The sequence below is a fragment of the Juglans microcarpa x Juglans regia genome, chromosome 5D, assembly GCF_004785595.1.
Source record: "Juglans microcarpa x Juglans regia isolate MS1-56 chromosome 5D, Jm3101_v1.0, whole genome shotgun sequence".
NCBI classification, from domain to species: Eukaryota; Viridiplantae; Streptophyta; class Magnoliopsida; order Fagales; family Juglandaceae; genus Juglans; species Juglans microcarpa x Juglans regia.
Genome location: NC_054602.1, coordinates 3,239,074 through 3,266,190, shown reverse-complemented (window position 1 = coordinate 3,266,190; position 27,117 = coordinate 3,239,074). Strand labels below are relative to the sequence as shown.

At 36.1% G+C, this 27,117-nt stretch overlaps 3 protein-coding genes across 5 annotated transcripts; 1 reads left to right on the top strand and 2 right to left on the bottom strand.

Moving 5' to 3' along the window:
• Window positions 1–641: 641 nt before the first annotated feature.
• LOC121264875 (polygalacturonase-like) lies at window positions 642–3,510 on the bottom strand. The gene is made up of 9 exons (XM_041168208.1): window positions 3,099–3,510; window positions 2,648–2,776; window positions 2,336–2,503; window positions 2,188–2,208; window positions 1,828–2,035; window positions 1,657–1,738; window positions 1,451–1,559; window positions 1,194–1,310; window positions 642–1,071 (listed from the first exon to the last, which is right to left on the bottom strand). The coding sequence occupies exons 1-9, from the start codon at window positions 3,426–3,428 to the stop codon at window positions 850–852; spliced, it is 1,386 nt and encodes a 461-aa protein (XP_041024142.1). The 5' UTR covers window positions 3,429–3,510; the 3' UTR covers window positions 642–849.
• A 3,837-nt stretch (window positions 3,511–7,347) lies between these two features.
• LOC121264874 (pentatricopeptide repeat-containing protein At1g59720, chloroplastic/mitochondrial-like) lies at window positions 7,348–9,693 on the top strand. 2 transcript variants are annotated; one of them, XM_041168207.1, is made up of 4 exons: window positions 7,348–8,321; window positions 8,693–9,264; window positions 9,322–9,374; window positions 9,538–9,693. In XM_041168207.1, the coding sequence occupies exons 1-3, from the start codon at window positions 7,455–7,457 to the stop codon at window positions 9,353–9,355; spliced, it is 1,473 nt and encodes a 490-aa protein (XP_041024141.1). In that variant the 5' UTR covers window positions 7,348–7,454; the 3' UTR covers window positions 9,356–9,374; window positions 9,538–9,693. The 2 variants fall into 2 exon arrangements, with proteins under 2 accessions (XP_041024141.1, XP_041024140.1); XM_041168206.1 differs by lacking the exon at window positions 9,538–9,693 and having other exon boundaries at window positions 9,322–9,511.
• Window positions 9,694–10,513: 820 nt separating this feature from the next.
• On the bottom strand, window positions 10,514–18,914 carry LOC121264873 (probable galactinol--sucrose galactosyltransferase 2). Of its 2 annotated transcripts, none has more exons than XM_041168203.1 (14): window positions 18,646–18,914; window positions 16,238–16,445; window positions 15,726–15,973; window positions 15,335–15,425; window positions 15,094–15,142; window positions 14,826–14,917; window positions 14,620–14,727; window positions 13,493–13,615; window positions 12,428–12,980; window positions 12,194–12,261; window positions 11,927–12,061; window positions 11,622–11,839; window positions 11,259–11,347; window positions 10,514–11,153 (listed from the first exon to the last, which is right to left on the bottom strand). In XM_041168203.1, exons 2-14 carry the CDS (start codon window positions 16,426–16,428, stop codon window positions 10,791–10,793), a joined length of 2,328 nt encoding a protein of 775 aa, XP_041024137.1. In that variant the 5' UTR covers window positions 16,429–16,445; window positions 18,646–18,914; the 3' UTR covers window positions 10,514–10,790. The 2 variants fall into 2 exon arrangements, with proteins under 2 accessions (XP_041024137.1, XP_041024138.1); XM_041168204.1 differs by lacking the exon at window positions 18,646–18,914 and adding an exon at window positions 16,545–16,678.
• Between the last annotated feature and the right edge of the window lie 8,203 nt (window positions 18,915–27,117).

Sequence of the window (27,117 nt, the reverse complement as noted above, 5' to 3'; positions counted from 1 at the left end):
AATTTTAAAATAATAATAATATTAAAAAATAATATTCTAATAATATTTTATCATCTCAACTTAACCCAACTCAACTCAATTCAACATTCAAACGCAGCTTAAGGTTAGGTTTGGATTGAGAAATACTTTCAATCTATTTCATTTCATCTCATTTTATCATTACAAATTTTATAAATTTTCATATAAAATATAATATACAATTCAACTTTTTTAAATTCTAAAATAATAATAATATTAAAAAATAATATTTTAATAATATTTTATTCAACTTTTAACTTTTAACTTCTATCTCAACTCATCTCATCTCAACTCTTTATCTAAACCTAACCTAAATTATAATTAAAGTTATACATTAAGTACGTACATGGCAGCAGTCATTACTACAAGAAAATTGTTTATTTATGAACAATTATTTCTTATAAAAATGACTATTTTTTATTAAAATAAATATATTTTCATTGTAAATAATTATTTTTATCATAAATAATCTATTACATATGCTCGTGTTTCTTGTAATAGTATTCAGTAAACTTGTAAGTAGAAAGGCGAGGATTCGCATGATATGAGAGAGGGAGAAGAGAGAAGGAGATCAATAAAGAGAGTTGAACGTATTAATTTTAACATTAACAGTACTATATATGATCAGAATCAGAATCCTGAAACAATCGGCTGGCATTCATATCTTTGGCGAGTACGTAGTCTTATTCTTCGCAAGTACATACGTACCATGCATGCATGTTGTATAGCAAAATCAGAGCCATTATACATTAATATATTCGCTACATGTGTACTTTATATATTAATTTGAGATTTGAGATTATATATATATATATGATGTTGATCATCTTGTCAAGGGCAGCGAGGGGAAACAACTCCTGCGTAAGCCAATTTCACATTGTTGCACAAAGCGGTGACCGTCTTCTCTCGGCCTTGGCCTTTCAGGTTAATGTTCTGCAACAAAATCCCCTGACATGGAAAGTTATTGCTGCAATCGAATCTTATGGCCACCTCAGAAGCGCTCGTACCTTGGATGTTCTTGTAAAGCACATTTTGTACTTGAACTGCCGTGCCCTATACATATATACAGACATGATCATTATAATCAATCAGACAGCAGACATCGGTCATCAAAATATATTGATATTAATACCTGTTTCTGCATATATGCATGGCTTGTTATGATCTTTAATTACCTGTTTTTTGCATGGCTTGTCTTGGTCACAGTAGTTTTGGTCGATTATTATGGGATTGGTCACGTTATACATTTCTATGTTCTGGAATTTAATGTTGCTTGCGCTTCCTGATCCACCCTGCAGATTAATTAATTAATGTTAGACCATCCATGCAGATATTGGCCGGACTCTTCATGTGTTTTTAAGGGAAAGATAGAGATCAGAATTAATTATATGGATTAATTAAACATTAATTAGTAATATATATAATTAGTGACCTGCCAAGTCTTGATTCTCACTCCATTTGTGGTTCCAGAAAGCTTAGCTCCATTCACGGTTATTCCCGATACATAAGCTTCCGAATTTCCAGAGCCCAAGCTTCCAATACTGAGCTCATGATCATGAAAAAATAACAAATATCAGTGCTGATTTAATATGTTTAGATATATATTCATTAATTAATAGATGATCAGTCGTCTGAAACCTGATTCCATGACCTGGTCCGCAGGTTATGTCCGTGGCTTGCAGGTTTTTGGATCCGCTTACAATTGAAATGCAATCATCACCTTTTGATCAACACACCAAAACTGAATAAATAAAGTATATTCATGCATGGTTTTACTCAAATTTAGTACTAGATTTTAGCTAGGTATACCTGTTCCTATAACACAACTTGATATCTGGATGTTTTGAGTATCTGTGACATGAATTCCATCGGTGTTGGGACTCTCCTTTGGAGCAGTTATAGTCAGCTTGGAAGCCTGAACGTTGGAGCATTTTTCAAAAGAAACATGAATTTGTTGCGCGTCTTGGATCTTCAAGTTCTTCACGATCAAATTTTTGCTTTGATAGAAGGTTAGGGCCTGCCAAGGAACACGTATGTACGTACGTAATTGACTGAAGAATGAGTAGTGAATTAAGGAATGGTCTTCAAAGAACGATTGATCTAATTGTAATAATTAATCAAGATCATACACATCAAAAGAACTTCATCAATAAAGGATGACAAACATACCGTCGGTGCATCCTTGCAAGGCTGCGGCGGCCAGTCAATGAAACCATAAGAATCGTCAGCGCTTTTGATTAGGAGCAAATAATATTTGGTAGATGATATACAGCATTGAGAAATCGTCGGGTTTCCTAGCTAGCTAATCATGGCTTACCAGATCTTTATTGGTTTTGCAGGAGTTTTGCCACCATATTTTCCCATTGCCATTGATGGTTCCACCACCTTCAACTGATAAATTCTGAACACTATCGAAGAGTAGCCAGTGTCTGCCATCTTGGCCGTAATCCGATCGATCGTCAGACGCTTCTATGGTTCCAGAAATCTGACGATTTTCATCAAAGAAAAAACAACATATATATTACCCAAGTGAAATATACTGCTTGACCTTTTGAATAATATATAGCTTAATTTATGATTAATTAGCATGTTCGATACATATAATTAATATAAATACACACACGCATACCTGCAGTGTAAGATCAGATTTGCAGGGACCAGAGAATCTTATTGGCTTAAGACGGTATTTTTTCTGAGGCACCACCAGAACAATTCTTCCTTGATATGAACAAGCCACCTTCCAAGCCTTCTTAAATGCCTGAAAGAACCAATGTACTGGAAGAGTTTACGTACATAAAAAAGGAAGAAGAAACTGTATAAAATACTTATAACTTTTCAAACTGTAACAATTTATAACACCCTTTTCGTGCTCATGATGACTTCTATATATCTACTACTGGTACCGAATTAGATCGATCGAGTTGCATATAACTGAAGATGTAATATTGTACTCATGAAATAAATTATTATGTTCAGTACTGCCACATAATGGAAACACAAAGAAGCCTTAAAAAAGAGATTACTGATTAGTTGCAATTCAAGCAAAATAGATTAATTTAAGACCCTAAATCTGAGAGTACCTCGGTGTCGTCATGAGTACCATCACCTTCAGCTCCAAAGTCGTCGACATTAACTGTTTTAACCGAAGTACTGGAAATGGTACCCACTCTATTAAACCTCTTCAAACTTATGGCCGCATCAGTTACTGCCTTGATCAAGTCCTTAAACTCACCGTCCGCAATGTTGCTGAAGTACGAAGAATACGCTTGAGAATCATGCCGGCCAGATTCTTCATGATGACCAAAATGACGAAGTACTGGGTTTGGTTGTGAAGTACTGCTACAACATGAAATGGAGGAGAGCATGATTATGAAAAATGGGAGCAGAAGTACTCTAGCTTGTTGGGCCATTGTTTCGTCTTTTGTGTGAAGGAGAAGGGATCTATACTCGAAAACGTAGGGAATGTTGAGATGAGATGGTTATAGCTTGCTAAGTGAAAAGCACGTCATGACGAGCTGTGTATTTATAGAGAGAGAGCGGGGTGGCTTTTTAGGTTCTTTTCCACTTGCATCATGACTCTTCAGGTGTGGTTTGAGCCCCTGAGAAATAAGAGAATGAGACGAAATGCTCTCTTGGGCATGCATGCAGCAGGTTCTGACTTTTGCTCCATAAACACGTGCATGAATATGCTCTTACTTGCATGCATTGATATGCCTCCATACCGTATATAGTAAAGTACCATACGTAAATTAAATGTCTCCGATATTCATTTTTTTTTTTTTTTTTCAATTTCGTATAAATCCAGAGTCATCACAATATTAAGGGCGAGTCTTCGTTAAAAAAAGTTGCGTAAAAGAACGCTAAGTATTATATATCTCATTTCCAAAAGCAGAAATGCTATGTATGCGCTGCTGCTTCTTCCGTGATCGAAGTTTTCGGTCTTTAATTATCCATGTATAATAATTTTAGTGGTGAACATATAAATATATGTAGACACTATTCGTGAACCCAACACGAAATTATAAACAGACTTGGATGATAATATATGTAGACATGATTCGTGAACCTAAAACGAAATTATAAATTGACTTGAATTTGATATAAATGAGTTTTGATGGTACTTGACTCGATAAAATACAATTACTAAACAAGTCAAGTACAAGTCAACCCACGAAACCCGCAATCAAACAATCTGTATAACATAAATAAATTATATTTTTAAATTTTATAAACATTTAGTCTTATGTCTTTTTTGTTGGGAATATGTGATATTAGTATTAGTATTTGAGTACTATGTTATATCTCAAAATATTAAACTTTTTTTTGTTAATATTTACTTTTATTTTATGAAAATATTACTTATCTTATATATGATTAGTTTGGAAATTGATAATAAAATATTTTATCATGAATTCAATTGTAATTGAGAATTATTTATATAGTTATCATTGTATTATATATGAAATTATATTAATTGGGTTAAAAAATAAATATAAGGTTAACTCAATCCATTTATATGAAACATGTTAAACAGCTTAAATTAAATGGGTCGTGTCCAGGTTAACCCAATAAAAATTAATTACTAAACAATTTAAGCTGGTCGTGTCGCATCACTTATTAATTAAATGGTTCAGGTTTGGATTTTAGAGTCTGATCCATTTAATTAAATAGATTGCAATTCGAGTTGATCCATATAGTCTAATACTAATGACTTGGCACAACACAAACACGACTCGCGAACACAAATTACCAACCCTAATTTCACGTGTTAATGATTTGGAATTAGCTCCGAATGTAATTGTTAATGGTAAAATATATAATATTATATCACTTGTCTGCCATTTGATAATTTGTTTGTGAGCTCATGTTAAGCAGATCGAGGTGATCACCAGGGCCGAACGGCAAATGCCGGTTTGGGTTGGCAATGTAGGTGGAGGTCGAAGACGTTTGTGATCTAAAAGTGGAGGACAATATTTCTACGATGACTAATTTTATTAAAAGTTTCCATGCATGCATACAATTGATCAAAGAGATGGCCGATCTTGATCATTATAAACAGTGTGTTTCGAGGATTTTAGCCTTCTCTAGAGAGAGAGAGAGAGAAATTAAAGCATCGATCTGGGGATTAATTATTGAATTAATTGAGGCCCAGTACCACTGCCACTGGACCTTACCATAAAGCTGGAAAGGTTTCCTGGTTCCATATAATAATTAGTGTATGATCAGGTACTGGATCTAATTAATTAATTGCATGGATGATGAGGCTTTGAAGTACTACTACTCCTTATAAACAGTTTATAACATGGCCAAACCGTACGTATAGAACCCAAATCCCGAAACTGGCGGAAACGACGTACGTCTATATTCATGCATATTGCATGAGTACTGTTAATTCCATTAGGTGCACTGAACCCTTTCATATATGCATGTTGGCACAGTGATTATGTGCAGTTGGAAACTTTTACTCAGTCATCGTAGAAATATTGTCCTCCACTTTTAGATCACAAACGTCTTCGACCTCCACCTACAATGCCAACCCAAACCGCCATTTTCCATTCGGCCCTGGTGATCACCTCGATCTGCTTAACATGAGCTCACAAACAAATTATCACATGGCAGACAAGTGGTATAATATATATTTTACCATTAACAATTATATTCCGAGCTAATTTCAAATCATTAACACGTGAAATTAAGGTTGGTAATTTGTGTTCACAGGTCGTGTTTGTGTTGCGCCAAGTCATGAGTATTAGAATCTGTTCCGGAACAAATGCTAGCTAGTTAGCTGCATTAACTGTTTATTTTCTCTTCCTCATGAACCAGCTGCCTCGCTTTTTAGATCGAAATTACCATCTCCCATAAAGTCGTGGAGATCAACTTGTACCAAAATTTCCAGGAAACTCGATCACATTCAGACATATATGCATGTATCGCAAGCTATCAGCTCCTTTGTTTCCCCGGGGAAGATGCGTACGTAGCTAGCTAGCTGCAAAAAAATTTGCCCTAATATTTCGCAACCATACCTTGACTTCGTCATGTTTTTTTTTTTTTTAATATCGTACGTACGTCATAAAACAGTTTTCTTGTTAGCCATATCAGCACATGTTGTGGACGATTTCCTTGGTTTCTTTTCTTACTTTCAATAATAAACGTCGAACATATCGTCCTGTCACGTTTCTGATCATGGTTCGTGCAGATCTTTGATGATTTCCCCTATTTCACTTTGTTGTCAAATCAAAATACCGTGCGGTGCGTGTCAACACAAACTAAGTGCATGGGAAAATTCCCTTTTCGTTATGGAAGATGGGCAAACAATTAATGTCAGAGTTTTATTATGTACAAACAAGTTTACGTATCAATCTGTATATTAATATTGTTGCCTTCATATTTTAAATTCAAATTAGCACTGTTTTCAATAAAATCTACTTTTTGATCAATTATATTGAATTTGTACGCGTATTAATGTACAGAATCGCTTACAATCAGATTTTTCCTTAATATCATGATATCATTATCGATATGTATATATAGGCTGGCTAGCTAGCTAGATTAAATTCACGTTGACTTTATATATACAATTAGCTGCTGCATGTTATATGGTCAATTAATTCATCATCTTTTGGGCATGTGTTTATAAGTTCATGCGCGCATTTATCCGCACAAATAAGCTAGCTGATGGGCTAAGGCGTGAACTGATTAAATTGGAATCAGATTTTCTAAGATAATCTATGAATAGATCATTTATTTATTTATTTGCCTATTTCCTTTTATGATAAAAATATTGTTCTTCATATCAAATTTTGTCTTGCCCAATCATAACTGTTGATGTATCGCGCGCATTTTGGATAACTGTTCATTTAAGTAGTTAACTTAATAAATTATTTAGAATATGTCGTCTCAATAATTAAATATGATTAAAAACTACAAAGAAGTTTTAAAAAATGATAATATAGGGCTCGTTTGGATAGTGGGATAAGATGAAATGGTTTTAGATGAGTTGAATAAAATATTATTATAATATTATTTTTTAATATAATTATTGTTTTGAAATTTGAAAAAATTGAAATTTTTATTATATTTTGAATAAAAATTTAAAAAAATTATAATAATAAAATAAGATAAGGTGAGTTGAGATAGTTTATATTTCCAAATGAAATCTAAAACCAATATATGTAGAATAAACATTTCGGCTTAAATGATTATCTTTGTGTTGGTTGGGCTGAAATTATTCATCTAGTGTGATATCGGTTACGCGTGGGATGGCTTTACCAGGCCCAGGAGATAAGGCCCATGCTCAAGCCCTTTTTATTCTTCTTGGTTTGAATTTTTGAACGTTACATTCAAACAAAGACGAATACGGGGGAGAAGATCAAGGGCAAGAAGCGCTGGAAGAAGAGGAAGTTCGAATCGCTTCTCTAATAAAAAAATGCCCCAACATGCGAGTCCTCCGCCAAATCCACGCTCGCCTCTTCACTCGCCCCCTTCCTATCTCCACCCTCTCCTTCGCTCTGTCCAAAATCGTGGCCTTCTGCGCTCTCTCTTCCCTCGGCGACATCGACTACGCGCGCCGAGTTTTCTCTCGTATTCCGAACCCGGGCATATTTTCTTGGAATTCCATTATAAGGGGCTGTTCTCTAGTCGAAAACCATTCAAGGGAGTCCGTGTACCTTTTCAAAAGATTGGTTAGGAGAGGCTACCCGTGTCCGAACACGTTTACCTTAGCCTTTGTTCTCAAGGCGTGTTCGATTATATCGGCATGGGAAGAGGGTCTTCAGGTTCATACGCGTGTTTTTCGATCTGGGCTCGTTTCGAGCCCATTTGTTCAGACCGCGTTGGTAAATTTCTATGCGAAATGCGAAGAGATTGGGCTTGCGAGGATCACGTTTGACGAAATTCCTGAGAAGAATTTGGTTGCATGGAGTACGATGATTAGTGGGTATGCAAAAGTTGGTTTGGTTAATGAGGCATTAGGTCTTTTCAGGGAAATGCAAAAGGCGGTGGTTGAACCAGATGAAGTTACTCTGGTGAGCGTGATTTCTGCTTGCGCTAGAGCAGGTGCTTTGGATATTGGTAGATGGGTTCATGCATACATGGAGAGGCAGATGATTGATATTGATCTTGAACTGAGTACTGCACTTGTTAATATGTATGCCAAGTGTGGGTGTATCGAAAGAGCAAAGAAAGTCTTTTGTGAAATGCCTGTGAAAGACGCGAAAGCTTGGAGCACAATGATTGTGGGGTTGGCAATTCACGGGCTTTCAGAGAGTGCTTTGGAGACCTTTTCCAGGATGGAAGAAGCCAAGGTAAATGATATGAAGGCTAGGTTTAGCTAGATCCTTGAGGTGCAAATTAGCTTACGCATGCATAAGAGGCTCATATCCAAGGCCTTGCCGTACTAAGGTGGTCCTTCTGTTGTGATGCCTCCGCTTCAGTCCATTATGCATGCGTAAGAGGCTCATATCCAAGGTCTTACCTTTTACTAAGGTGGTCCTTCTGTTGCGATGCCACCGCTTCAGTCCAATTGTGAACTTATTAGACAAAGGCAGTAGTTTATTGAAAAAAAAAAACTTAAGATTTGTTGGGCTTGTTTTAGGTTGCATAAAGTTCAAAGTCGTAATGTCGGGACTTAATTTTTGCTAACTTATCGTAAATGGTCCTTTTGATTTCTCTTCAGGTGAAGCCAAACCATGTAACGCTCCTTGGTGTTTTATCTGCATGTGCGCATAGTGGACTAGTTTCAGAAGGTAGGAAACATTGGTCAAGCATGCTTGAATCCAGAATTGAACCATCAATGGAGCATTATAGTTGTATGGTTGATCTACTCTGTCGAGCTCACCATGTTGACGAGGCTTGCAATCTTGTTGAAGACATGGCCATTCCACCCAATCCAGTGATTTTACGAACGTTACTTGTGGGTTGCAAGAAGAATAAGATGTTGGATACAGGTGAAATTATAGCTGAGCAGCTTCTTGAATTAGAACCACTAAATGCAGAGAACTATGTCCTCCTCTCAAATTTGTATGCATCAGTTTCTCAGTGGGAGAAGATGAGCCACATTAGAAAGAAGATGAAGGACAAAGGCATTAAGGCGGTTCCTGGGTGCAGCTCCATTGAGGTTGATGGATTTGTGCATGAGTTTGCAATGGGTGACCATTCCCATCCTGAGACGGAGGAGTTAACAGAGATTCTGAGAGATATTTCTGAACAGGTTCGTGATTTTGGGCACAAACCATTAATTTCAGATGTACTGCACAAGGCTGCTTGATGAAGAGAAGGAGAGTGCCCTTGGCGATCATAGTGAGAGAATAGCCACTGCTTACAGGCTATTAAAGACTAAAATACCAAGAGTAATTTGGGTAGCAAAGAACCAAAGGGATTTGTGGGAACTGTCATGGCACCTGTTCTTGTAGAGATTTCTGGTGAACTTCAATCTTTTGGAGCAGTAACACTTGCCCTGGAAGGTGAAGGAGTTCTGATTTAATTTACGGCCGTTAGAAAAAAATACCAAGAGTAATTTGGGTAGCAAAGAACCAAAGGGATTTGTGGGAACTGTCATGGCACCTGTTCTTGTAGAGATTTCTGGTGAACTTCAATCTTTTGGAGCAGTAACACTTGCCCTGGAAGGTGAAGGAGTTCTGATTTAATTTACGGCCGTTAGAAAAGTGAAATACACCTCATTAAGCCATGGACAGAAAGCGAGACAGCTATTAATGAACAGATTTGTATTGAGAACTTGTCACTATTTTAAGAGAAGGCTGTGTGGAACCAAGAATGCAGCATCCACTGACAAAAGCATTTCGAGTGCTGAATAGCATTTCCTGATCTCTTGCAATAATTTATGTCATGGTTAAGTTGATTTTCTTTTTCTATTCTTATTTTTCATTTTATTCCAATTTCCATGTAAATGGGCAACAAGAAACTAGATATTTTTACTGCATGGATTAGTTCATTCCACAAGTTTATTCCGTGAGCACTCAGCCGTGGACATGTTTCTTGTTCTTTATACTTTTGCTCGTTATGCATCAGTGCTACCAGGTAGGTTTGATCCCAGTTTTGAGAAGCCTGAGCCTGGCCACAGAATCAGTGTTTTAGGAAACCAAGTCATTTTGGCCCTTAATGGACCTCGTTTTTCTGCTAATGTATGTAGGCAAGCCATCGCATTTTTTACTTGCATAGAACATTGCTGTGCCTCGATCAATCTATTCGTAGGGGAACGCACAATCTTTTAGGTAAGTTTCTATCTTGCATTACACAAAAAAAAAAAAAAAAAAAAAAAAAAAGGTTGCAGCAATAGATACTTCAGGCTTTGTGCCCACGAATCCAAGCTCCACGCTCTCCAAACAAGTGGAAGGCCCAGCATAGACAGTAGGATTAAGCTCAAAGAGTATAGATGCATTTCCACCTACAATACCATTACCACTATGGTCCGAATATGTTGACGACAAGGAGAAAAGGTGGCTAAAGAATCGTCATCAACAAAATAAGACACTGAGAGTGACATGTTTTGAGAGGTGAATCACTGCCTTGCATGAAGATACATTTGGGTACAACTGCTTTATCCACTACCATTAGAGGATATTAAAAATATAAGATCTTTATTAAAGAGAACAACAAACATAGATCGCCCGAGTTATTCCACTGCAAAAGCTCTCCCTCTCTGCAGTATACTTTCACCAGCAAACTCGTGCCTGAACCCTAAGCCCTACTAACCCTGGCTCCGCTCTCAAAATAATGGGTAGGGCTCTAATTGACATATCATAATATTGAACCACTTAGACTTGGATCTCTAGAGACCATCTGTAAATCTCTTCTTTTGGGACTGGTATGTTAAAGATAACCAAGCCGGTGGCATCGTCATAGTTGAAATTGGTCTCTTCATTGCCGACTGTGCACTTCAATGGACGCTGGGAAGAGTAAGCACCAAACCGTCCACATCCCCGAACTTTGACGGCAATTGTTGCAGTTGGAGATCGGTTCTCACTGAGAGAAGTGGTCAGCTCTGAGGACACTTCACCATCAAATAGCTCAGGTTTCCCGTCCGAAGTCATATGGACCTCAATCTGCTCCACAGCACCACCACTGTTGAACATGTCCAGCAGGCCTATTGAAGCAAATGAAATGCTGGATGTGATTTCCTACATCACAGAGATCGGTAAATTCAGTATGTTTTTTCGCAGAGCAGCCTGAAGGGGAAAAGAAAGAAAAGAAAGATGAATTGGAGGGTGTCCAGAAAGACTTACCTTAAGCGGACAGAAGTGGAAAAGTTCATACTCAAGAACTTTGAGTGTCACCGGCACTGAAGCATCTTTTGGAAACCGAACCACTTCTCCTGAAATACAAAAAGTAAAGTTGTTTACAACCTTTCAGAATGTTGTAACACTAGAAGTTTTACCACGACTTCCTCATTCTGAGAAAATATATGGGCCTGGGTTAATATCTATCTTGAGTATTATTTTAAACATTCTAATGCAGAACTATTCTTTCATATCGATTTAAAGTTGATCACCCGTAATTTTATATCTGCTGCTTACTTTGGGCGCACAGGCAATTGTTCTGCAAAGACACTAGTAAAAAATTGTAGGCTCGAAGAAAGAAAATTTCACCTGATCTATGGGCATAAACTAGTGTCTCCCCATTCCAATTGGCACCAGCAACTTGAGCCATGAGTTCAACATCAGCAGCTCGGATAAAACCAGTAAGGGTTCCAGGAGATGTATCATGGATGCGGGTCTTCTTCTCAATCTTGCACCATCCAGCTCCTTGGCAGTTGAACACGCCAACTACTCCGGAACATTTGTTCACATTCCATACTTTGAGCAAGCTGCAACATAAAATTGTTTGAACAAGATTTTTTTGGCAAAGCTCCATGTTTAAGGAGTAGAATGGGCGATGGAAACGTGTAACAAACCTGGTCCCATCTCTAGCTGGATCAGCAAAGAGACAGTCGCGGGTGGGTCTACCAGGTAGCTGGGCACGGAGAACTGAACCATCAGGGAGGACCAGTTTCTTCAGAAGTTCAAAGTTGTGATTGCCAGGTTTATCACTGTTAGAAACAAGACAAATAAATATTTAGAGATTAAAACCTTATTTTGATCGTGTTATAAACAATGCAAAAGTAATCCTATTACAACATATAACTTTGGTATTTTCATACATAGAAAAATAATCCTATTACCTAACATAGATAGGGCATCCACCAATAGCACGAGCTGCACCATGATAATCTGCTGCTGGGTGTAGACTCTGCAAAAAAAGATTCTTTGATCAATATTTACACCTTTTGTAATGACAACAGATTTAAAGCATCACAAGTTTCCAAGAATCACCGGTCAACGTCGGCTTAAACTAATCAGGACTCAGACTTGATGAACAATAAAATGAAGGCATAAAATGATTGATTTTTACTTACATGGAACATATCCCAGTCAGGTTGCATAAATTCTCCGAGGAAGAGGGAATTGTAAGCAACAGAAGAAATATGGATGGTATGGGAAGCAGGGTCCCGAGGGTAGAAGTCATCGGAAGCTCGCACAATAGCAGTCTGCTTCGCACTGTAGATCCCATCGTTGTTGTGACACATGCAAGCAATGCATCCATTGTCGGGGAAGTTTCGACCAATTGACGCCTCAAGGGCCTGGTGGTAGCTACGTGTAAGAGAAACTCTGCCACCGTGGCCAGCACCAAGAGTCTCAATAATGCTTTGCACGTCAACTTTTACTCCATCTATCCCACATGAAGCCAAGTAAGCATGAAGCTCATTATAGAAGTTGAAAACCTTCTTCGGATGCACCAGTCCCAAGCCATGAACAGCCAGACTGTCCATGACTATGTCCGGTTGGTTGCCTAGTACACCAGGGGACTGCACTGGGTATGCGAGAGTAGTGTCGTAGTGCTCCATACCAGAAGCTGCTGGCTTCACCCCACCCCAGTAACCAGCCAGAGCATGCCAGACGTACACATATCTGCATCCCAGCAAGCAAGAGAAATAGAACTGATGAGTAAAATATATTCTTTCCTTTCTAAAGGAATATAAGCAAATCCAATTTCAATATTTTTTCTTGCAGCCATAGCAATTAAAATGTTGACCTTCCAAGTTATTGAATGCAAGAGACTACAGAGATTGAACCATTCTTTGACCAATATTATAACTAACACATTTTCTGTTCTGAATTACCAATGTAGGAATAGTTACTGGCAATTGAAGAGATATTTTTCAAATCTCCTTAATCATAGTTTATATTAAAGCAAAGAAAATGAAATTTTTATTTGGGTGGCTATGATGTGCAAAGGCAAACACGAAAAAGAAAAAAATCAGATTTAACCAATGCATGTAAGATTGTAGCAAAGAGATATTGTGTCGAGACCAGGTCATATAGGAGAATTATTTACAGCTCTTTAATCTATTGTCTGAGATGATACAAGTGATATGCCACAATACTAGCAGAATACCAAAAGATTAACTAGGCCGACTTACTTGACATTGTGATGTTGCTTGGATTCATCTACAACTTGCTTCAAGCCTGAGACCTGTTCATTGCTCTGGCCATTCTTTTGGAATTTTCCATTCTCCTTTATTCCAGTCAGCCTACTTGCAAACCTGCATCCAATAATTGGTCAATGAATCAGTAACCAACTGCTTTGATTGGAACAAATAGCACAGGAGGGGGGGAAAGTGGATGCAAAAGAAAAAAGACAATAGGAGCCATCCAACTTGTACTATACAGTCTATATATTATGTCATGCACATGCATACAGCAACAGACTGATCTAAGGCCAAACTTCAAGATAAACTTCAGCCTTTAGGTAGAGTCCTCAACTAATATATCTGTGCGAATCACTTGTTGGACATCGAGTATGATCTGGGCATATTGCTTAGAAAGATTTCTAAATCCCCATGCCAATCCATCCACAGGTTGATGGTGTCAGCTATTCACATGAGTGGAAGACATTGTCTAAAACTTCCACGGGAAAACAAACATAGATACCGAATGGGTTAAAACTCTCTTGTTTACATTTCAACTTCGTGGTCTAACATGAAGTAGATGTATAGCAGTAATACATTGAGGAAAACACTGAGATGATCAGCTGTCCTAAGAAGTTCAACAGACGAATGGGTTAAAACTCTCGTTTACATTTCAACTTCGTGGTCTAACATGAAGTAGATGTATAGCAGTAATACATTGAGGAAAACACTAAGATGATCAGCTGTCCTAAGAAGTTCAACAGACATCTTTACACGCAGGACCCACAACCTTTTTTAACTTCCCATAAATACATTTAAACTCATTTTAACATCCAAATACATTAACCTCATCTTAGAAGGACTCCACAAAACTCACTCTACCACCTCAACTCACTAATATTCATAAAGAGCTCAACTCAACTCAACATCCAAACGTAGCATTAATAATTCAATTCTTCATGGGTCACCTATATTGCATGGCATTGACAAGAACATGGCAAAATGAATGGAAAAATGATCCAATATGAAGATCTCCTTATTGGGGAAAAACAAGAAAAGGAAATTAAAAATGTTTATATAGCAGTTCACTCAAAGTGTGCAAACTCTGCATGCGTGTGAGAGAGAGTGAGAGATCTTACTGTGCTCCTTCTTGTACGACGGTATCAGCATCCTTGGGTTTATTTTCAATCTGTTGCCAGCCATCATCTATGATTAGGAATCTTGGAGGCGTCCCTCCTTTGGTTAAACTGCAATTATTCCAGAGTACAACTCGGTGACTGATATTATATGCCCGTATTTCAAAAACAGGTATTTCAAAGAAGCTACATCCTCTGCAGTAAATTACCTTTTAAGCCCTTCTTCAACACCCTCAGCAGTGACATCAGTATAGAAAGCATCCCAAGTGCACCAGCCAAACCAGTCAAGGAAAGAAGGCGACTGCATTCACCAGCACAAGAGTATCAGATTTATCCGGACATAACTGCATATATTATAATTTCATGGACCCACTTGCTTTTCTATCAACCATTTATCTAATTTTCAATTATTTCTGCACTTGCAAAGTTCTGCGCAATACCAATGGACTATAAACAAACAAAGAGAGGCGTTCTTACCTTTTTCTTCTCTCGATGAAGAAAAGTTTGCATGTGTTTTTCAAGAGCCCTGTTTAAATAAAAGCAATTAAGGAATCATGACTCATTGTCCAGAAAGTAGGAAGAAAACAGAGTCTCTTAATTCAAGATCCTTCTGGTAGTTCATCCATAGAAAAGCTTAAAATACATAGCGTTTCAGTATCTTAAAAAGAAATCTAAATGCAGGAGAAGAAAAGCATTCAAGGGACTTTAAAGGACTCACTTTACAGCCTGGGTGATTACTTCAAAGGGATTAGTTCCAGCATGCATGTATACCAGGTGAAGGCCTTGATTTGTCTCAACAGCAGTATCTCCTGCAAAACCAAATCACACACCACAAAAAAACAAGTCGTTTCGGACTCTTATCCTTTCTATTTTTTCCCCAAATGCTCTAAACTCCATTAAATTGATTCATTTGAATGATAAAAGTCATCGGTGGTTTCTCCAGCCTGATTGTGTTTGCATTAGAGACAGCTCCACCCCGCATACAAATGGTCAATCTCCTTCTTTAGTGGCGTTTGGGATGGGACTAGATATAGCCCTAAATAATGGTATGGTGGGGAGGGTATGCAGTGCCTACATCAGATACTTTTTGATGGCCTTAATCAACTCACCACTCTCGATGCAAATCTCAATCTCATTCTTGTCGTTGCCCTGCAGAGCAGCACGGAACTGGCCTTCAAGGAGTGGGAGGAAGACTGTGTATATCGTTGGGGTGTCATCTTGATTGCCTCCCTCGGTTTCATCTTTGCTTTCTACAAGCATGAATTGAGTCTCAAGAGGAACGTCTCTCCCACATGTCCCCATTCTTTGAGTCATCCACCACAGCTTGAATCGGAAACAACACATGAATCGGAGACCCCTGTTACAAAGTCATTGTGAAATTTTAACATACTTGGGACTTAAAAAATAAACTACGGCACTGCGATACACACACAAATTAAGGTTAACTTGATAATAGGCGAATAACCAAATTCCAAAACCAAACTCTGCTACATGGTAAATGCTAGTGGAGTTAGCTACAAGCATGCAGATCAGTAGCAGCAGAGTGACTTGTTCGAGAGTAGCAAAAATGGATAAAACTCATGGATGCATGATGGTAAATTACCGAAGAAGAATAACTTACTCTAAAGCACCCATAGGAAACACATGGAGGCTTTTGCTATGGGGAGCCGTGGCACCAATGAAAGCACCAGCGACAAGCCCCAAACCTGAACCCGGAGTCAGCACAATATTATCAGGCACTCCGGTCAGTATTGTCTTCCCATGAACCACAAGGTTCCCATTGCTGATGGAGATCATCGGTGTGACCGTCATTTTCGAGCTCTCAAGTACTGCCCCACAAAATAAAACATCATTAATAATGGAACTAACATAGGCTAGAAACAAAGTGAACCTAACAGAAATGCAAGTTCAAAGTAGTGAACGCTTACAAAAGTTCCTTCATATAAAACAACTGGAGAAACCACTAGAGAAGCTAAGCTAATATCATGATTGAGCAAATAGAAGGACGAAAAGAAACGAAAAGAAATTAATATAAGAGACAAGAAACTTGTGAAGAGAGGACTTATCAAAAAAAAACTTGTGAAGAGAGGACCCGTTGGTCAAAGGAAAGGGGAGGTCCGAACCCAGGGGCTCGTAACTCCCACGTAAGCTCATTTGTATCCTCGGATATTTGACACGTGACTTCTTCAACGGAGCAGGGATCCACACGGTAATTGGGGATCCTTTCTAAACGTGATTTCCATGATGGAGGGATCCACCCCAATGGCCTTAAAGATGCAGTGATCCTGAGCATTTCCATCTCTCGAAACGGCTCAAAAGCAAAAACTATAAAAGCATTACGTACGTTCTCTTTGTTCATTTTTTTTTTTTTTTAAAGTCACGTGAAACAAGGCATAAGTCATACGCTTTTTGCAAAGATTAGTAAGTATAAACTGGTCCCACGTAACATTCGAACCTAGATAGTTAAAAGCCTAAAACCCTGGAATGTCCAATTAATTACACCTGTTTTCCAACTATTTCCCAAATAAATCTTCCGTCTTCCTGTTGGTGCTAATTGCGTAATTTAAAAGAAAATCAGGCAGTTTCAAGAAAAATATGAAACAAAAAATCTTCACAACCTTCTAACACTCCATACTCCACATTATTTTTAATTTTTATTATTTTTTTTTTATTAAATATTTATTATATGAATAATGAATAAATAATTTGAAATAATTTAAAAAGAATAAACTCAAAAAAAATTTAAAAAAAATATTAAAAATTTAAAAAATTTAAAAAAATATGGAGTGTGGAGTATGGTGAAGGTTGTGTAGCAAAGTTCAATATGAAAAGACGATCGCTAAACCGAAGACACAAGTCACAGCGTAAAAATAAATAAATAAATAAATAAGAGAGAGAGAGAGTAATGCTTAGATAAGTTTTATCTAACCCTTTGTAAATGATGAAATTTTACAAGAATAATTTTTTTTTACATTTCTTTAAAGTGGGATCTAATTTTGTTTTATAAAGAATTGTATAGAATTTATCTATTTAGCTTTTTAAAATCATTTATCAAAACAAACAAAGAAACGATTTTGAGCAGAGCCATGGGTGGACCACAGCGTTCTCTTTCCGCTCTCCACTAAAACTTTAGAAAGCTTTTCGTGTCACCAAGACACACGAGACAAAACAATCCATTCAGAGCTACGCAAACATGTAAGGGAACGAAAGTTATCGAAGAAAAGCGGGAGCATAAAAAGTTTCAAATTGTTGGCTTGCACGAAGAAAAGAGCTCGGCCAACCTGAAATCTCCACGTACGGACAGATTACGACCGCAAAAAGAAAATATAATTCTCAATCAACAATAAGCTGGTGACTTTTGTTTCGTTTATTTCGTTTTAGTTTTTCGGATGGAGAGTTCCAGAGAGGAACAGAGATCACGATCGGAGTTTAAAGGATGAAATTTACAGAGTGTGGACTAAATTTGCAAACTTTCAGCTTAGAACAGCGTGTATTAATTGATGATGTATTAACATAGAATTATTAAGATATATAAGTTATCTGATGATATCGTCCATGCGTGCATCGTGGTCCACGAGAATATTGAGGCAAAGAACGAAAATCCGGCTATTCGAGGGATGTTCTTCATTAACGGTATCTTAAGAAGCCTACTAGAGTTCAGATTTGTGCAAGAACAACCATCTTAGCATGCACGAAGCAAACAGTACGTCAAAACACTACTCTATTCATTCACCTCCTCAACTCTTCGAAGTTTGGATTCCCTTTCGAAACAGAACGAAAGGATCAATGTGGTCACTGATTATCCAAAATCAAAGAAAATCTCAGAAAACTGGCAAGAGAATCAAGTTTCGGAAGGAATCCCTCAGAATTTTCTCAATTGTCAAGCAGACGCATTTCGTAATCAACGTAATGGTTCAAAAATTATCGGCCACCGCAGCGCAACAGGCTACAGCTCGAATAGCACAAAACAGAAGGAACAAAAGCTAAAATTACTCAACAAGTTCAACAAAGATATTCGCTAAAACTCACCAGGTAGATCCCTCGCCGCTGCGCCGAAAACGTACGGTATTGACTCCCAAAAAAGGGGCGAGCACTTTCTCCTGTAAGCGAGAGATGTAGAGAGATAAAGAGCACTCAAAATACAGAAATCCAGAGAAATTATCGCTCAGCGGAAGAAGAAGCGCATTCCACGAAGAACTGCCTCTTCTAATGCCCTGTAAGTGTAGGGCACGAAAGCAACGACCAGTAAAAGGATTTGTTTCTCACGACTCGAACTGAAAGGAGGTGGGAAAGACTAAAGAGGATGAGGCAGGTTTATATACAATGTCGAGCGTTAAACTTCGAACATGTTCGAAGGGGATTGATGTTTCCAGATCGTGACACCTGGAGTTTAGGCTACTGATCGGGGTTCTCCTCTAGTCTACACATCCTCTTAAAATACGTAGATATTTTAGGCCTCATTTGCTCTAAGGAATGAAACACAAAATTTTAAAAGCTTTTTTAAGTTTGGAACGGTCATACACTCTCTGAAAACTAATACCCATTTTTTATTTTATTCTATTTCATTTCTCATTATTTTATTATTATTTATCAACTGTACTGTCCGCAGAAAAAGTTGACAGTGGGGCCTATCATTTCTTTCTCTTGCTTTCATCTTTCGGCAGTAAATAGTTTTATGAGTGGGTCCCAATGACAGTAACGCCGAAATGTGTGAAAAAAAAAAAACAAAAAGTAAAACGCAATTGGTAAACATTAGTGGGTCCCCGTGACAGGAAAATGCCAAAATATTAGAAAAAAAAAAAGGCAACACAGCCCAGGAAAAAGAAAAAAAAAAAAAAACGATTAACCATAACTACTTTAAAAAAAAATTAAACTAATATCATCTCATTTCTATAAACCAACACAATTTTATTTTATCTCATCTATACTTAACATATTTCAATACTATTTACATATATTTCAAAAAATTTTAACTTATCACATTTAATTTCTAAATATTGAAAAGATTTTATCAATTGTATTTTTTCAAGACCCGAATGATGTGGATTTGTTTTAAAAAAAATTTATGAACCAAGTTCATTTTTATTTTTCAATTTTAGGTTATCTTAATAATTGAAATTTGAATGATTATTTATTAGGTCATCTAAAAAATCATGTCATGGTGTAAATATTTTCACCTAAATAATGATCTATCATCTTCATATTATATAAAGTGATAGGATGAAAGTAATAATATTTTTGAATTCTAAAACTCTTTAATGTTTCTACAGTTAGGTCTCAATTATAATGCCACAAAAAGGGTCATATAATTTTTATGTTTGTTAGTAGTCCATTCTTAATTTTCATTCTCCATTCTTTTCAGCTCGGTTAAGTTTGCAAAGTCGGTTGGACTTCTTTGTTCTACTTCAAATAGCCCTGAGGTAACCGACGATGCTCTGAATGTATCTATTTCAATGGTTAGTTTTGGCCTGTTAGAACATATATTTGAATTGAAAATTTTTTTTAAGGAGTCCAATTTGAGGTTGTGTGGCAATGTTATGCTGAAAATGTTGATATTTATGATGCCCTCGAGATATTTCTAGATTTTCAACTTCCTTGAATTTAATCTTTATTTTCCTCCAATGTTTCCTCTATATTGGCAGTGTCATATTTATTCTTTTGGTCATTCATGCTGTTTTGATGGAGGTTCTATTTAATTGGTAATTTATATCATATTTATTTATTTATTTTAAAGCTAATAGAATTTAAAAAATATGGATGGAGGAGACTTTTTCTTTATTGAAAAGAATCAACTCCACTCGTAGCCTTCTAAGAGTAAGTTGCCTTAGAATTAGACCAATTAGACCTCATGACACATGTCCTCCAATAGACACAAAAGACATATAATTGTTATTCATTGAATATACTTCTTATTCAAAGTACGTTGAAATGAAGTCATTATCTATCTTAAGAAATTCTGCTTATTAAATTAATGGTTTTAAAATGCATTAATTTCCCACGTTCCTAGATTTTTTTTTTTTTTAGTTGTCTTAATAATTGAAGTTCAAATGATTCATTATTATGTGATCTCAAAATGCATATCGTGGTGTGCATATGTTCAAGGAAATAATGATCTATCCTATTTATATTATATAAAATCTTAGCATATAAATGGTGATATATTTGAATTTCAAAACTGGTTGATGATTAAATATTTAGGTCTCAACTATAATGCTATTAAAAGGTTCAGAAAATAGTTTTTTATGTTTATTGGTGGTGTGTTCCTAATTTTCATTTTCCATTTGTCTATTTAATTGGTGATTTATATCATGTCTATTTATCTATTTATTTTAAAGCCTATAGAATTTAAAAAAAAAAAAAATTCAACTCCACTCATAGCCTTCTAAAAGTAACTTGCCTTGGAATTAAACCAACTAAATCATAACACATGTTCTCCAATAAACACAAAAAATATATATTTGTTATTCATTAAGTATGGTTCCTGATGAGAATTGGATAAAATCAAATTGTTATGTATTTAAAAAAATCATGCTTATTAAGTTAACTGTTGTAGAATACATTAGTACTTTTCCATTTTTTGACTTTTGAGTTTTAGATTATCTTAATAATTAAAATTTGAATGATGATTTATTAGGTCATCTCAAAAAAGCTTTCATAGCTTCGCATCTTCCGACTCTCTCCCCTTTAATATAACAAAACATTCTCTTTAATTTATGTTCATGTTTCTGGATATCAAAACTTAGAGAAAACATAAATATTTCAATTTATGTTTTTGTTTATACTTTGCAAAATCTGCAACTTCCATTCATTGCCCCCAAATCTTTCTCAGCTGAACATACAGATTGTTTGGTGCATATTTTCAATTTAGAATGATTTTAAATGAATATTGTTAATTTTATTTTCAGAACCATGAGAAACTTCATATTATTTTCAATTTTAGGTTTTATTTGTTTGATACATGTTTTCGAACCAATCCATTTGTTTGATGCAGCCGGTATTCATAATTCTTATAAGCTTTAATGCATATAACAATGCTTCATGATCATTAAGCCAAATATAGGGTAAAAAATTGTACGTGGTGTGCATCTTCTGTATTTTTTTATTGTGCCGAATCATATCTAAGTAGTAAGGAGAAATCATAGATAATCACAAGTCATTGACATCATGAAATTCACTTCATTCATGTTTCTGATTATAAATTACTCCTTTTTATGTATTGGATGGTGAGATTCATAACACCCAACTGCTGCATTTATATTTGTTCGCCATATTTTATATTTTCTATATTTATATGCTCTTAAATTTTTAATAACCATACTTAAACTTCAAATTCATTTGACATAGGAATGTCTATCATATGTCCAAAACATTGCAACATTGTGTTCACAAAAAAGATGGATCATACAACTAGGCACAGAGGTAGATTAACTCCAGAAACAATGCCATAAACATTTCAATATTCTTTCGATAAATGCCTTGGATGAAGACACCACATGATCTCTATATGTATAACCCCCAAAACTTTGTAACCACCATCTGAATGATGAAGAAAACAAGTACATCATATTTTGGCGTTTAAGCAAGAAACTGTAATTTGAATTCTCAACAAACATGCTTTATTTCTCAAACTTGCTTCAACCTATAGTTTGTTTAAACTTATTACTATTTGGCTTACTAGTTTTCAATTGAAATTACATTATTATCTTTCTTTTAACTTATTGTTATAATTTCTTTTGATTATATAGAGCACATGTTTTTTATTATACTTTCCAGGAACTTGTTTTTCTCTCAACAGGTCACACGTTTGCCCACTACTAGTATTTTACAGAAACAGATAAAAGTTTGTTTGGATTGAGACCATTTACCCACGTAGGAAGGAAATGTCACTGCTGCTGCCTTCCCCGTGAAGTTTTGCCAACACTTATCTCTCTGAGGGTACCGCCACTGACCCCAACCCTTCAACAAATCAATGGACTGCTTGTTTTCGGCAGAACCCATCCACTTGGCTGACACCTTTATCCATAGTCTGAATCGAACCAAAATTATTCCGTCTTTATATCTTGACTAAGCAAAAGGAATAACGGCTCAAGTCAGACTTCTTCCTTAAGAGGGAAATGTGCCTATGAAGTTCATTTACCCGCAAAGACGAATCACTTCCATTATACAATAACGGCTCAATTCTCCGAAATACACGAAATAAAATATCTCGTCACAAATAATAGTTTGCTTTGGACCCAAAAACATGACCAAGTTGTCATTTCCCTCTGACCATGTCCACGTGTGTGCTCACATGTCTCACGCCATTTCCACCGATCGAGAATAATAGCAATACGACGAGGAATGTGCAACTCGTACTGAGGGGAGGCAAAATATGTTGGGGCACGGGGAAAGTGACCTACCTACGGCACAGTTTGACTGGTACAGTCACAGCTCAACACGTCTGAAATCCACATCAGAAGGTGGCAACAACTTCGTTTCGTGCTCGGCTACGCACCTATAGGAAAAGGATAATTAAGCACCAGCACCCATATATAGGAAAATATGAATATATATCCGCCGCACTGTGTTCAAATCTGTAGGGCCCGGCGCGGCCCCCACGATGGTGGCGTGCATGGTGGAACGAACTTGCAGCCGAATTCGCGTCTGTCTGGTTAGGTGAAAATATAAACTAAGCAAATCACGGCAAGTGGGGCCCGGACACGTCAGCTCTGACTGGGTCAGACTCAGATATTGGCATATTCGCAGTTTTCCCGTCATTCTTCTCAGTTGCTGTGTTCTCTAGAACTCTATCCTCCGAGTTACTACTGTTTCCTTCTGGGGAAAGGCAAGTTTTGAGACGTGCATGCAGTGATAGCCGTCCATATACATGATCCTTTGCCATCTTTTATGTATTATTTTCTTAGAATAAATCGTTAAACTATATATGATATTATTATCTTAATTTCTTTCATTTTGAATCATACTTGTAAACAAATTACTGTTTTCTGCGCTCTTATTTTCCCTAATAACTCACACTAATTAGTAGTTTGTTTTCAAAATCTACCTTAACTCATCTTATCTCATCATTACAATTTTATTAAATTTCACATAAAATATAATAAACAATTCAACTTTTTCAAATCTCAAAATAATTTTATCAAATTCTTACACAAAATATAATAAATAATTTAATTTTTATTCTATTATTCAGAAACCATCTCAACCCATCTCAAAATTCAAATCACTCCTAAAACAACACCCCGATCGAGTCGTGCTAAATGAATTCCAAGTTCTTTGCGATGAACATTAATGTCCGATCCTATTGCTTCTTCATTTCGGTATAAACAAATCATGTAGTTGAATTACAGCTTCATCCAATTAAATTTCTCTCTGAACTAAGCAATTCTTTTTCTTTTTGGCTCCAGAAAATTAATAATGAATCTAATAAATTAATATGAAAAGATAAAGACATAAGCTCTGATCTCCACTGCGCGCATTTGCAAGAGAATTGATCATATGATCATGCATGCTAATATTTCGATAAGCTGCATGCCTGCGTACGTACATATATATAATATTATAATCACACTAGACGTACGTAATTTAGATTATTAAATGTGAATTGAACCAACCTAATTATAATTTAATTACATGACACTTTGTTTAGATCAAAACTTTGTTTAGATCAAAATGAAGACAAACCGACCAAGTAACATCGAGTCATGTATGATGATGAATACGACATGCACTGACATTAATTAGGTGTATTTTGAACCGATCCCTAAGGCCGCCCAGTTTGGAGTCAGAAAGTGTTTCATCTGATCTTATTATTACAATTTTTCTAAATTCTTACACAAAATATAATAAACAATTCAATTTTTTCAAATCTAATTCAACTTTTTCAAATCTCAAAATAATAATAATATTCTAATAATATTTTTTTCAACTTTCATATTTCATCTAAAATCATATCATCTCATCTCTAAATTCAAATTAACCTTAAATCTCTTCGTCGGATTTAAAATAAGATTTGATTTGCAAAACTCAAACATCCACAAGTCCAACTTCATGGCTTAAATATTGGATTCTACTAAATTAACCGAGTATATATATATTATTAATCTAGATTTTCAACATGACCAAACAGCATCCTCTTTATATATATATATATATATATATATATATATATATATATATATATATTTTGAAGGAAACAGACTCATTTCATTAATGATCCAAAATTACAAATGTGACTTATTAATACATGGAAAAATCCAGACTATAAGCTAAACTACACATCAGCTCTGGGGCTTCCCCACACACAAATTTCTTTGTGACAGACTTTGTCTTAACTTCTCAACAAACTCTCTCCTTAAAGAGAAAGCGCTCTGTAAAACATAACTTGAAGGCCCCCTCTGTCCTCCCATGGAGGAAGAGTATGAGACACAGCTATGGACACTAAATCCAATAACCTATTTCTATTTTATTAAAAACTAAAATAAACAAAAAACTAAAAATAAAACCCATTAACAATTAAACAACTACTAACTAACAACTAAATTATAGAACCACAAGCAATGGTGTGACCCCGGACATCACGCCTACCACAAGCATTGGCATCTTCAGCCCTGACGGCACGAGCACCCAGCTCACTCACGGACAAAACAACCTCCACTACGCAGGCAGCACTTATGCGCGGGCACTGGCCGTATGATCCCTAGCCATGACATCGCCTACCACTCTCGAATAGCTCTTGCCCCAGATTGCGTCTGATCCAAAGGCTCAACACCTCACTCGGGTCAACAAAAGAATAGACAAACAAACACCAGCAAAACACTGAAAATGAAACAAATAGAGAAAACAGAAAAGCAAAATGGATGAACAGTGCATGATGCGTCGGCAGCGGCGCGTGCAGTGCAGTGGTCACTCGGGGAGGAAAGTCGACAGTCAAATTAACTTGTAAGTGTTCAGCTTAATTCTCATGCAGCATACAGTAAAAAAAAAAAAATTCTCATGCAGCAACATGATTCTAATTAAACTATCTATCTACGTAATGTTTTTACGAAAATAGCCCCCACTGAAACAGCTAGCGTCCATGTAATATTGTACGTCCGGTCATTTTAATTAAGGGTGACAATATGTGACATGAGATACTCGTGAATACAACATAAATTAGATACGAAATTTGCGGGTTTAGGTTTGATATTAATGGATTCAGGACAAAACGGGTTAATCCGTTAAAACGTACACTATTTATAAACGGGTTAATCCGTTTTGATTCATTTAGATTTTATTTCAAAATTAAAAGTTTATTATTGTTGAGTTATAATACTGATATTTCTCAATATGCTTATGCTTTTATTATTGAGATTATAATTTTAGACCTATACTACTATTATAGGGTTTGTAATATTGGTTTTATTATATGTTAAAATTTAAAAAATATTGATATTTTTTTGTTAATAGATAATCTTTTTTTTTAAGATGTTGTAACTACTAATAAATATAGATTTGAACTTTTATGTAAAATGATGTTAATAAGGTCGAATGGATTATGTGTGTTAGTTCAACTAATTTACATGAAAGGAGTTTAAATGAGTCAAGTCGTGTTGACATATTTCTAATTAATTATTAAACAGATCAAAACAGGTGACACGACACGACTCATTATCTAAATGGATTGGCTTAGGATTTGAAAGTTTAACACGTTTAGCTTAACAGGTCGTGTGACGACCTAAAATTACCAGGCCATATTAGATAAGCCTGCAAATTTATTTTATTGAAATTTAGTTAGGCCCATAGGCCTAAAATTTTTATTTTAAAGCCGTCGAGGTGCAGTTGATGAGTTTTTAGAATATCAATGGACCAATATTTATAGAAGCCCAAACTATATTAGTCGGGTAATTTTGGAAAGACCCAAGCCCATAAATTGTTGTGTTAGATTATAAGAGTTTTATTGGGCTCAATAATTGGATAAAAGCCCATTAAAATATTTACGAACCAAGTGGATCCTATTTAATTGGTGATAGACACAACTATTATTTTATAAGTAAAAAACGTCATCAGACAAGTTGGGCTCAATTTAAAATTTAAGATCAACCCATTAGACTTATTAAATGATTTAGCCTATAAAATTATAGACAAGCCCTATATCATAATTCGACCCATTAAATACACAAGTCGCAAGGAAGGTCCAACCCGCATATTATAAAAACTCCTAGACCCGTCAGCCGAGTACGTACAGATATGTGTTCCAACCGATAGTCTCATTAACATATCATCTTCAATCAAAATCTAGGGTTGCCGCAAGTTACTCCAGTCCTCACCCAACCTCTCCACACAAATTAAGGAAATTGCAAACCACACCAAACCCACGTTCAGCCCATGCACACAACCAACCATCCTCCCATATTTATAAGTTCACTTAATCAAAGCAGCGGCCAACCTCCATGAATGCAAAATCTTCTCTTTTCCCCCACCAAGAAACCCATGCACAACATCTCAACTTGAAAAGACGCACAA

What these genes read in the sequence shown, in the direction of transcription:
- LOC121264875 (XM_041168208.1), bottom strand. Translation starts at nt 3,428, where the DNA reads ATGGCCCAACAAGCTAGAGTACTTCTGCTCCCATTTTTCATAATCATG. An exon ending in GCAAAACCAATAAAGATCTG is followed by an intron (nt 2,209 to 2,335) that starts GTAAGCCATGAT and finishes TGGCCGCCGCAG; the next exon opens with CCTTGCAAGGATGCACCGAC. An exon ending in TGAGAATCAAGACTTGGCAG is followed by an intron (nt 1,311 to 1,450) that starts GTCACTAATTAT and finishes ATTAATCTGCAG; the next exon opens with GGTGGATCAGGAAGCGCAAG.
- LOC121264874 (XM_041168207.1), top strand. Translation starts at nt 7,455, where the DNA reads ATGCGAGTCCTCCGCCAAATCCACGCTCGCCTCTTCACTCGCCCCCTT. An exon ending in CCAGGATGGAAGAAGCCAAG is followed by an intron (nt 8,322 to 8,692) that starts GTAAATGATATG and finishes ATTTCTCTTCAG; the next exon opens with GTGAAGCCAAACCATGTAAC. An exon ending in AAACCATTAATTTCAGATGT is followed by an intron (nt 9,265 to 9,321) that starts ACTGCACAAGGC and finishes ATCATAGTGAGA; the next exon opens with GAATAGCCACTGCTTACAGG.
- LOC121264873 (XM_041168203.1), bottom strand. Translation starts at nt 16,428, where the DNA reads ATGACGGTCACACCGATGATCTCCATCAGCAATGGGAACCTTGTGGTT. An exon ending in TGAGATTTGCATCGAGAGTG is followed by an intron (nt 15,426 to 15,725) that starts GTGAGTTGATTA and finishes TTGGTTTTGCAG; the next exon opens with GAGATACTGCTGTTGAGACA. An exon ending in CCAGCTAGAGATGGGACCAG is followed by an intron (nt 11,840 to 11,926) that starts GTTTGTTACACG and finishes TTTATGTTGCAG; the next exon opens with CTTGCTCAAAGTATGGAATG.